Consider the following 11789-nt stretch of genomic DNA (forward strand, 5'->3'; position numbering starts at 1 on the left):
CCCCGTCCCTCCCTACACTGGCTGAAACCCCTTCCCTTGACTCTGCTAGCAGGGGTGCCCAAGGAGGCGTCAGGGTGAGGAGGGGACCGCACCAAGCCCGCCACATCTGCCCTGGACACAGCTCGGAGGGGCTGGGTCCCAGCTGGCTGTGGTGACGAGGCTGGGTGTCAGGTCCGGGAGGGAAGCCACCAGCTCCCTGTGCTGGACACAGGCTTCCACACCGGCCTCATCCCATCCTGGTCCCCTCGCCCAGCCTGTGACCTCCACATCCACACTCCAGGGGGCTGGGGGGCTGGGGGAGCTGGCAGGGGCTTTTGGGCTGTCAAGATGGCAGTGGCTGAACAACCAGATGAAGTCAGATACATACACACAGTAAATGACAGGTGTGAACCCTGAGAACGACAGGTGTGAACCCCATGAGCAACGCCGCTTTGTGAGGTGTGGAGGCCTGCAGTGGGGCACAGGGGGAGAGTCTTGGAGCTATCACTCTGCGGAGAGAGTCAGAAAGTCAGGGAGAGTCAGAGGGCCTGGGTCACAGGGGCCAGGGCAGCGAGCAGACAGGGGGGTCTCAGCATTCTGCCACTGGGGGACCCAGCCTGAGCCAGGACAGGACGGCTGACATGTGGCGGGTGGGATGTGGGGGGCCTGAGCAAGGGCCCTGAGAGGGCGTCAAGACTCCGGACACCTCGCCCCCATCCCCACCCTGCTGGCTCCTGCCCCAGGGAGAGGGTTGAGGTGGCGCCTCACGGAGAGGAGAGGGTGCTATCTCCTTAGCCAGGCGCTTATCTCAGGACCCTGGCGACCTCTGTGGGTGGAGGACGGGGCTGCTGAGGTGGAACATGGTCTTGGAGGGGAGCCCAGAGCCAGGGGGTACAGTGGGCAGAGCACCAGACTTGCAAGCACAAGGTTTTGAATTTGAGCCTCAGAAGTGGAAAAGCCCAAGTGGTGCTCAACCCCTCAGCTGTCTTCTCTTCTCCTTCTCCTTCCTCTCTCCACCTCCCTTCCCCCTCTTCCTCCTCCCCCTTCTTTTTCTTCTCCTTCTCCTCCTTCTCTTTCTCCTTCTCCTTCTCCTCCTCCTCCTCCTCCTTCTTCTTCTCTCTCTCTTTCCAGAGCCCTGTTCAGCTCTGATTTATGGTAGTACAGGGGTTTACACCTGGAACTTTGAAGCCTCAGGCATGTGAGTCTCTTTGCATAACCATTTTTTAAAAAATATTTATTTTATTTATTTATTCCCTTTTGTTGCCCTTGTTGTTTTATTGTTGTAGTTATTATTGTTGTTGTCGTTGTTGGCTAGGACAGAGAGAAATGGAGAGAGGAGGGGAAGACAGAGAGGGGGAGAGAAAGACAGACACCTGCAGACCTGCTTCACCGCCTGTGAAGCGACTCCCCTGTAGGTGGGGAGCCGGGGTTCGAAACGGGATCCTTATGCCGGTCCTTGTGCTTTGCGCCACCTGCGCTTAACCCGCTGCGCTACTGCCCGACTCCCTGCATAACCATTATCTACCTACCCCTGCCTATTTTTTTTTAGATTTTAAAAAATATTTATTTATTTATTTCCTTTTTGTAGCCTTTGTCATTTTTACTATTGTTGTTATTGATGTCGTTGTTGTTGGATAGGACAGAGAGAAATGGAGAGAGGAGGGGAAGACAGAGAGGGGGAGAGAAAGACAGACGCCTGCAGACCTGCTTCACCGCCTGTAGGAGGGGAGCCGGGGGCTGGAACTGGGATCCTTTCACCAATCCTTGCGATTTGCGCCACGTGCGCTTAACCTGCTGTGCTACCGCCCAACCCCCCTTCTTTCCTCTTTCTTCCTCTCTCTCTCTCTCTCTTTTTCTTTCTTCCTTTTTCTTCTCCTTTTTTCTTTTCCTTTTTTCTTTTTTTTTTTTTTTGCCAGAGCACTGCTCATCTCTGGCATCTGGTGGGACGGGGGATTGAACCTGGGGCTATGGAGCCTCAGTCAAGAGACTCTGTTTCCATAACCATTGCGCTGTCTCCCCTGCCTAATACACATATTTAACGAGAGCAGAGACCTGAGGCTCTGTCTGATTTGCCTGTGCCCCTCCCCTCTCTACCTGTTGCCCTCTGTCCCCTGCTGCACTCACACCCTCAGCCCTGAACCCCCCATGCCACCAGCTGTCACTCTTGATGGAAGGGACCTGGGGGGGGGGCAGGTGTCGGCAGAGGGCAGACATGGCTGGGGCAACAGTTCCACCCTTTGTACCCCCCACCTCAGTCCCCGGGTTCTAGAATCCAGAGGACACTGCATCCAGCCTCCCTCTTCCCCCTCCATCCCAGAACCCAGACCCAGGCTCCCACTGGCAGTGTCCCAGAGCGTCCCAACCTCCACACTCTAGCCGGAGTCCCCAGGGCGAGCTCCCAGCTGGAAGCCCTGAGACCAGCAGTCACAGCTGGGGCTTCCCATGTCCCCACCATCCTATGGAGGGCAGATCACCTCCCCTGCCCAGGCCCCCATTGCCCCTGGGACCCCAGCTGAGGCCTGTGTCTTTGGGGTTTATCGCTCAATTCCTACTGCTTAGCGCTTTCACTGGAGCTTTGCGTAACGTGGCCACAATTTTCTAAGAAGGGTTTATTTCATACCAGAGCAATAGTTTCAAATGGAAAGAGCTAGAAATAGAGAGAGGGAGAGAGAGAGAATCAGGGCACCAGTCTGCTGTGGTGCCAGGGACTGAACCAGGAGCCCTACCTTCCACCAGTCGAGCCATTTCTTTGGTCACTGTCACTTAGACTTCCAGACCCTCAAATATGTCTTTTCTTGTAAAGTATGAGCCTTGACATGTACAAAGCCCCAGTCCAAGCCCTGGCACCACATGGGGGCAGCATGGATGAACAGGAGAAGTTCCCTGGAAGGAGTAGTGCTGTAGTCTCTCTCCCCCCCTCCATGTCTTATATAAAAAGAATGAAAAAGGGGGTCGCGCGGTAGCGTAGGGGGTTAAGCACACATGGCGCAAAGCACAAGGACTGGTGTAAGGATCCCAGTTTGAGCCCCCGGCTTCCTATCTGCTGGACAGGTCACTTCACGGGCGGTGAAGCAGGTCTGCAGGTGTCTTTCTCTCCTCCTCTCTGTCTTTTCCTCCTCTCTCCATTTCTCTCTGTCCTAGCCAACAACATCAGCAGCAATGACAACAACAACAATAATAATGACAACAAGGGCAACAACAAGGGCAACAAAATGGGAAAAATGGCCTCCAGGAGCAGTGGATTCGTGGTGCAGGCACCGAGCCCAGCAGTAACCCTGGAGGCAAAATAAATAAATAAATGAATGAATAGAAGGAGAAAGTTGTCCCAGGTGGGAGTGAGCACACGCCGTGAGCACACAGTGACATTGCTCAGCCCTACTGCCATCTGGGCACCTGTGTGTGTGGCCGTGCGCCCAGAGACCCAGAGCTCCTGTGTGTGTGGCCGTGCGCCCAGAGACCCAGAGCTCCTGTGTGTATGGCCGTGCGCCCCAGAGACCCAGAGCTCCTGCTGGGTGGAGGCCTGTGGGGGTTGCTGGCTCCTGTCAGGCCCATGGGGGGGCAGTTAGCAGGTTCCCCCTTCCTAGAGCTGTCTGGCCCTGGGAAATGGCTGCACTCAGCCCCCAAAGCCAGTGGACTCAGTGGGTGACCCAAGGGGTGGCCGGCACGTTGGGGGGGGCATTCGGCGAGGAAGGGGGCACCTTCTGAGGGTGGGGGTGCCCAGGTGGATTCTGGAGCCAAGTGAAGATGAGGGTGCGGGGGGGGGGGGGCTTGACTTGCAGTACACAGGCCAGAGCAAAGCTCATCTCACTCTCTTCAGCCAGCCAGTCAATCAATCAATCAATCAATAGCCTACCCAACCTACCAATCGATTCATTTTTTTAAAAAGGAGCTATCTCCATGTGTCTGAGAGCAGGCCTTGTCTGCCTGAGGCCCCAGAGGCTGCAGATTCAAGCCTACCAACATCATAAGTAAAACTCTTATTCCCTCTCCCCTGTCCATCAAAGAACAGGTAAATTTAAGAATCTACCCAGAGTAGGGAGCCTGGCGCTGGCCGGTGGCAGTCCTGGGCAGGCGCATGGGGACGAGGAGGACCGGGCCAGCAGGGAGCCGACAGGCTATACACCCAGGGGCGGCTAGCCTTGCCTCTCTGGGGGTGCCAGGAGCCCCCGGGAGTCCTGTTCCCGATTCTCCAGCAGGTGGCAGCGGTGCCCAGCACCCAGGGCGGCAGGGAGCCAACCTTTCTCGCCAGGTGGGCCCCAGGCCAGGAGACTCCCTCCCGGCCGCCTGCCCGGCAGCCCTGGAGGCTGGAGACGGACTCGGGCGGCCAGCACAGCCATCGATTCTCATTTAGCGGAAGGATGAACTATTCATTCTCACTTTGTTAAGCCGGGGGGGGGGGGGGCAGGGATGGGTGAGTGGGGCCAGGCCAGGCCAGGCCAGGCCACAGGGCTGGAGGTGAAAGGGTCACAGGGTGCACCCCGCTCCGCCTTTGACCAGCTCTGGCTTTGGCTAGCAGTGACCCTATGACTGTCTTCTGGAACCAGATGCAGCTGGGGACCAGGGCTCCCCACCGGCCACTCTGTGACCCACTGCATTTCTGACTCAGTTTCCCCTCTGTGGGATGGGATGCCAACACTGAGGCCTTCTTCGTTGAGGACTGGGGGACTCCTGTGCCCTAGGAGGTGACCCAGCCGTGGGGAGCAGGCATGAGGTCCTCCCAACACTCACCTCCAGTCTGGGAGGGGAGGGGTGTCCCTGTGCTTCCAGGATGGAGCCTCAACCCTGCAGCACAAGCTTCCTCTCTCACTACTGTTCTCTGGGGTTCCCCTCCCCAGCTTGTGCTCAGCACCCCCGAGCCCCCACACTCATACACTTCCAGCGCTGCTCCAGGCCCGTCCTGCCCCTCCTGCCTTACCCCTTGTCTGGGCCGGTGCCCACAAGCAGGACCACAGCCTGGCCAGGTCTCAGCTCTGGAAGCAGAGTTGCACGTGCCCAGGGGTGAGTGACCCCCCCATCCCTCCCAGGACTGCCCTGTCGTGTTGGCTGCTTCCAGCCAAGCCTGTCCTGTGAGGGACACCCTAGCTGAGCACAGAGACTTCTCCCTCTGGGTTTTCTGAAACCAGGCTGTCTGGGGGCCAGGCGGTGGTGCACCTGGTTAAGCGCACACATTACAATGTGCAAGGACCCAGGTTCAAGCCCCTGGTCCCCACCTACAGGGGAAAAGCTTCATAAGTGCTGAAGCAGGGCTGCAGGTGTCTCTCTGTCTCTCTCCCTCCCCCTCCCCTCTCAGTCTCTGTGTCTATTCAATAATAAATAAATAAAGTTTTAAAAAGTAATAAATGAAATCAAGCTGTCTGTCCTTTGACCCTGACTTCCGGTCGTGCCCTTTGAGGTGACACCCCATCCCTGCAGGTGCCCCAGCAGTCAAGGACAAGTGTGGTCCACTGCCCAGACAGGAGGGAACAGAGGCCCAGGAGCCCAGCACAGAGAGTCATGGGGCCGACGGGGAGGTGACAGCTGGCTTCACCCAGGCACTGCTGCTTCTGGCTGTGAGAAGCCCCCAGCCGCCGACCCCTAGCTCAGGCCTATTAGGTTCCGTGTCCCCATCTCTGTATCCTCAGCCCTTCAAACTATCCCCAGGACAGGGGACATTATATCCCTGCCCCTCAGGGCCTCCCTCGGGGAGGGTAGTGACCCTGATACCTGAAGGCTGGGAGGTGGCTTGGTGGCAGAGCACAGGACTTGCGAATGTGAGACCCTGTGTTTGTTACGTGCAACTATGTGTGTGGGATGCAGTGTGGCTCTGGCTCTCTCTCTCTCTTCCTCTTTCTCCTCTTCTCTATCTCTCTCTTTATCTTTTTATTTATTTATTACTGGACAGAGATAGAGAGAAATTGAGAAGGGAGGAGGGGTGAGAGAAGGGAAGAGACAGAGAGACCCCTGCAGTCCTGCTTCACCAGTTGTGAAGCTTTTCCCCCTGAAAATGGGGGCCAGGGGCTTGAACCTGGGTCCTTGTGCATTGTAATGTGAGCACTTAACCAGGTGTGCCACTGCATGGCCCCTCTGTCCCTCTCTCTCTCTCTCCTCTCTCTCTCTCTCTCTCTCTCTCCTTTCTTTTTCATTAAATAAATGAATCTCTAAAACAAACCTGAGGAGCCAGGCTGTGGCACACCTGGCTGAGTACTCATGGTACCAAGTACAAGGACCCGGGTTCAAGCCTCTTGTTCTCACCTACAGGGGGAATCTTCAAGAACAGTGGAGCCAGGCTGCAGGTGTCTCTCTCCGCCTCTCCCTCGCCCTCCCGCTCACTTTCTCTCTGTCTCTATACAGTAAGTGCGACAAGCCTGAGCTCTAGGAGTGGAGGGAGGTCTCTCACGCATCTTATTGAGTCCTCAGGTGCCCACGTCCCAGCCCTGCGTCACTGCGACACAGCATGGTGGAGTGGAGCTAGGATGCTTCTCCCATGCTGTCAGTCTCTCCCCCCTCAAAGAGAAACAAAAAAGGATGCAAAGTCGTCTAGGGAGTGGAGGAGTGGCCCACACCTGAGGCCAGGTGGCACACACAGGAATCTGAGATTTGGAGTTGGGCAGAGCTGGGCCTGGCCCTCCCACCTACCCAGCAGAGGCCATGTTCACGTCCTGCCACCCCTCAGCCGAGAGAAAGCAGGCTGCAGTGTGCTGGTCCAGGGTGAGCCCCCGCTCCTTCCCACCGGCTGCCTCATCCTGCTGGTGTCCTAACACCTAACCATTCAGGTGGGAGGATGGGGCTGGGGCCCACCTGGGTCCCCCAGAATGTCCTAACCTCCTCCTCTGCTGAGTTTGAAACAGAGGTAGTTGCTGGGAGCAGCGTTCAGGGTAAACCCCTCAGGCCCCCCGAGAAGGGGGATAGCCAAGGGGACTTACATGGGAACACCATGGCCCTGGCTGCACTCCGCCGCCCGCTCCCCTGATAGAGATTATGCTTGACTGTTTGGTGTGTGCTAGATGGCGTGCAGCCACGTAGATGGCGTGCAGCCACGTTCTTGCTTAGGCTCTGCTGAGTTTAGCAGAGCAGAGTGACCTCAGGCAAGTCCAGTAAGACAAAATAAAGTCTGTAACCTCTTCCCTGTATTATTGTTCCTGTAACTAACCACAATCACTGAGTGACCTTTCTCTGTATGGATAACGCTGATGTGCAGGACTCTGTAACTGCCTGCTTTTAGTATAAATATCAGAAGCTCAGAAATAAACTTGCCTGTGTCTCTGGCACAAGACCTCCCTACCCCACTCATCTCTCATCCCTTCTCTCAGGATCATCATTGAACATTACTCCGTACTGCACGCGGAGGCAACAGGTAGTAGGTTCAGTGGGAAGACGGGGCTGTCCAAGGCCTCCCACTGCGTTGCTGACTCTTACGGCCTGCAAGGGAGGCATCTGCTGGGGTCCCCTCCCCCAAGAGAACCAGCATCCCAGGACTGCGGAGAAGGACCCAGCCCCACAGAGCAGACACGTCACAGCAGTGTCCAGGGCTGCTGGGCCGCGGTGTCACCAAGGTGGACGGGCTGGCCGGGTGCAGCATAGAGGAGGGACTCCTAGCGGACCGGCCCTGCACCCGCCTGCCCGTTCCCTGTGCCCAGCCCCGCACTCACCCCCGGCAGCGTCTTCTGCTCGTGCAGCGCGCTCTGGGCCTTGAGGGCAGAGTCCCGGGCGCAGTAGGTGAGGAAGGCACAGCCTGGGGAAGGAAGAGGCTGCTCAGGGGGACCCTTCTGCAAACACCCTGCTGAACTGACCATGCTGCATGGGGAGTCCCTGTGAAGGAAGAGCTGCACCCCTGCACCCAGCTGTGTCCCCTCAGTGGCCTCCTGACCTCTAATCTACAGCAACCCCAGAATCACAAGCTCACGCCCCATCTCCCTCCTCCCCCGCAGCCAATATGTCGCTGCAGTGAGCCCCCTCCCCTCCTCTGGATGTATGTGCAGCCTTCCGGAACCAGGCCAGGCCTCCCCGGCTCTGCCTCAGCCCAGAGACACACAAGGAAGAGCCAGTCCCAGGCCCCACGACTCCTTCCCAGCACCCTCCACCTCTACAACAAGTTGGAAACTGGGAACAGTGTTGGTCTGACTCTGGGGCTGCGGGGGACTGGTCCTTCACTTGCTGCCACCTAGCCAGGTCTGCTGGTGTTGGAATCAGGCAGGACTGTCTGAGCTTTGCCCGAAGGGGCATGTGGGTGGTCAGGTGAGAAGGTGGGAAACGGAGAGAGGGGAGGAAGAGCGACCGCTGAGCCAGGAAAGACCCAGAAGAACCAGAGCTGAGTGGAGAGAGGGCTTCCTGCAGCCGGGGACTCCAAGGAACTGGACCTGCCAGCTCCCCCAGGGCTCTGCGATGGGGCACCTTCCAGGGCTGCTGTGCCCCAGAGCTGACTTCCGAGACCCCAGGACAGAGGAGTCTGGGGTGAGCCAAGGGCCGGGTCTGCTCTGATGCTTTGTAGCCTCCCAGGAACCCTGGGGCAGAGACATCTCTCTCTTTTCAGCCCTTGTGAAGAAGTCACTCACCCCCAAAACGTGCTGAGGGCTTCCTAGTTGTGGTAGGTCTTTAGGGTGGGTGGGGATAGTGGGCAGCGACAGACACAGGGCTGCCCCTGTGGGACTGTGTGAAGCTTATCCAGTTAGAGACAGAGAATCTTCCACAATAATTTGGGGCTGCCTGGGGGACCGGAGGGGCAGTGCTTTGGGGACAGAAAGAGGAGCCAGGAATTCCTTGTCTTGGGAAAGGACTGTTGAGGCTGGAGACTGGGGCGTCCTGCAGAGCACCCTCCAGAGGACAGCAGGGGACAGGGTGCCTTAGACTATCTAGATTTTGAATGTCCTCCCAAAGCAGTGGCAAGCCAGGGAAGGGTTTTCAGCGGGACTGGGGTGTGAATAAGACCCATGCTTTCAAAAGTTCCGTGGGGGACAGGATGCAAGGAGGGAACCTGGAGGAAGAGGAAGGTGGACAGGAGACGGGAAAGGCCCACTGGGACCTGGAGCCCGGCTCCCACTTCATCCCCAGCCAACCTAAAGTGACCGACGGGGAATCTTTTTCCTGGTCTCACCCCCTGGGCAGAGAGCTTCCATCATAAACACTTTCGAGAAGTCTTGGGGGAACTCTGTATCAAAGGGGAAACAGGCCCAGAGAACGTGCTGGTGGCTGGGGAGGGCTGGGAACCACCTTGGTTCCCACTGAGGGCGAGTTCAAGGCCCCATGGCTCCTGCCTCCATCACTGGCAAGCAGACGGCAAGTGGCTGAGGAAGGCTGGCGACATCCCTCTCCCCAAGTCATCTTGGAGTGTCACACAGGGGGCACACAGCACTCGCACTCAGCTCTCTCCTTCACTTTCTGCTACAGGTCTGCTGGTGTCAGCATCAGGCAGGGCCGGGACCATCCCAGTTAGGGGGGGGTGGGCTGCCCAAAGGAGCGTGTGGGCTTGTCAGGAGAGAGGGAAGGAGAAAGAAGCAGTGTGAAGAGAGGGTGAGGGAGCACGAGGAAAGTGGAGGAACCACAGGTCACCTCGCCCCACTGTCCTCCCCAGAGACACCTGTGGGCACGAGGTTCAGAAAACAAGCAAGGCTCTGGGTGGACAGACAGCCGGCATGTGAGCAGTCTGCATGGGAGTGGGGCTGAGGAGAACCTGGTCCCCTTGACATGACCCCACCCCAAAGGGCAGATGCGCCCAGCCCAGCCCGCCCCCCAGACTTCTAGAGCCATTTTCCTGAAGTGCTCACATCCATGAGCCTAGGGCCCCCAACCACCGTCCCCAAGGCCTCCCGATCCTGGCTCCCAGGCCGCAGAAAAGGGAGCCTGGGTCCCTTACTAGCAGGGCGGGCGGCGGCCCTCCCCTCTCTCCTGACCCGCAGCCCCTGGCAGGCGGTGCTGACGGTGTTCTCCCGCCCCGTGTGTGACATGTGACTGCCTCTCCATGCCGCGGGCCTGGACACTGCCTGTAAACAAGCCTCCTCCCTCTCCCTCCGGGAGGAAGGGGTGTGGTGGGGCAGGCGCTGGGGGTATGGGGGGGTCCTGTCTCCTCCACGGGCCCATCCCAGGCTCCATGAGGGACCAGTGTGTGAGGGAGAGCGAGGACGGGGTGCTGAAAGGGGGCAGTGGCACAGGACTGGGGGGACCAGAAGGTGGCAAAGTGTAGGTGCAGCTGCGGGGCCGTGATGAGGGGAGCAAGGCCATGGGCGTTCCCAGCTGTGCCCGTCCCAGAGGAGAGTGTTGGGGCTATGGGGTGGGAGAGAGGGAAGGGGAGGTGGGCTCAGACAGCCTCTGGGTGGGCGTGGGGTCTGGGGTCTGAAGTTGTCCGTCTCCGAGTCCCAGCAGGTCTTGGCTGTGAGGGGAGCAGTCAGCTGGACTTGGAGGCTGGAAGGAGGGGTGCCTGGCAGGGGGCTGCTCAGACCCCAGCTGGGGGGTGCCGGGCAGAGTGGGTGCAGGGAGGTGGGATGAGGGTCTGGGATGCAGGTGTGGGGGGCGGGGGGCGGCCCAGGGCAGGTGAGAGGCGGGAGCACACCTCCTGGGGCGGGCGTGCGGGTGCGCCCACGGGGGCCTTGCAGGCTGCAGATTCTGGGGGCGGGTGGGGCAGGGCGGAGGGCAGAGGGCAGAGGGCAGAGGGCGGGGCGGGGCAGAGGGCAGAGGGCAGAGGGCAGAGGGCGGGGCGGGGCAGGGCAGAGGGCAGAGGGCGGGGCGGGGCGGGGCGGGGCACCTTTGTGCAGGCCGGTGAGCCGGTCCTTGAGCACGGTCAGCTCGTAGATGCGGCCGAACTCCTCGAAGAGCGGCTTGAGGTCCTGCTCGTCCAGGCCCCGGGGGATCTGGCCCACGAACAGCTTGATGGCGTCGTGGTCCTTGATGGGCCCGGAGGCCAGCGCGCCGCTGTCCGCGGTGCTGAAGCCCAGGCGCGGCCCGGGCCCGGCGGGCGGCAAGGAGCCTGCGGGCGCGGCCATGTCCCCGGGCGCCGTCCCCTCCCTGCGCGGGCGGGGGGCTCGGGTGGGGCGGGGCGGGCGGGGCGGGGCCTGGGCGGCTCGGCGGGGGTCCCCGCGGCCCCGCCCCCTCTAGGCCCCGCCCCCGACGTCACTGATTTGCATGAGGGGAGAGGCGGCGGCCAATCAGCGGCGGAGCAGCTCCCGCGCGCCCGCTCGCCATGGCAACCGGAGCATCATCCTCGCATCAGTGGTACCCGGGATGGCGAAGGCGGGCGTGCGCGGGGCGGCGGGAGGGGGGCTCTGCCCGGCGGAAGGAGCCCCGGGCGCCCCGCCAAACCCTCAGGCCGCTGCTGGGGGTGAGGCGTGAGCTCCCTCTCTCTAGTCTCCCTTGTAAAGCAGGGCCAGCCCCCATCACGTGTCTCCTCCTCTCTGGCAGCAAACGCTTCTTGGCTCACCCTCATCTCAGGTGATTCCGCTTAGCCTTTAGGTTTAAAAAAAGAAAAGCAAAACAGAAACTCCGGCACGCTGCTTTACTGTTTTAAAGATTTATTTATTTATGAGACCGAGAGACCCGAGCATCAGTCCAATATCTGTTGTGCCTGGCACGCGAGGCCTGCCCAAATGCTGCGCTCTTATCGCGGAAGAAGAAAGAAGAATTAGAGGACAGGAGACAGCTCAACATGCAGGCAGTTGTCGGTTTGAGCTCAAAAGTTCCCCTGCATGCTGAGGGGAGCAGAACTCCAGGAGTGGGGGTCTTCCTCCTCATCTCTCTCCCTCTACTCTCTCTCTCTCTCAAACACACACTTACTCTGAAATAAGATGCACGGGGGAAACTTGACCCAGGTAAATTTGACTTGCACATGTTTAAGGCTTCAGCTC

General features: G+C 59.3%; 1 protein-coding gene across 5 annotated transcripts in view; it reads right to left on the reverse strand.

Annotated features, from left to right (window-relative positions):
* Window positions 1-10932, reverse strand: part of CELF6 (CUGBP Elav-like family member 6) — a 30351-nt gene extending 19419 nt beyond the window's left edge. For all 5 annotated transcript variants that reach the window (XR_009548052.1, XR_009548051.1, XM_060184477.1 and 2 more), the window contains exons 1-2: window positions 10694-10932; window positions 7608-7690 (exon numbers count right to left, since the gene is read on the reverse strand). Coding sequence is in view for 3 of the 5 variants with exons in the window: in XM_060184477.1 (XP_060040460.1) it covers window positions 7608-7690; window positions 10694-10931 (321 nt within the window). In the remaining 2 variants the exon portion in view is untranslated. The remainder of the gene's footprint in view (window positions 1-7607; window positions 7691-10693) is intronic.
* Between the last annotated feature and the right edge of the window lie 857 nt (window positions 10933-11789).

Source organism: Erinaceus europaeus, unplaced genomic scaffold (assembly GCF_950295315.1).
Source record: "Erinaceus europaeus unplaced genomic scaffold, mEriEur2.1 scaffold_701, whole genome shotgun sequence".
Classification (NCBI taxonomy): Eukaryota; Metazoa; Chordata; class Mammalia; order Eulipotyphla; family Erinaceidae; genus Erinaceus; species Erinaceus europaeus.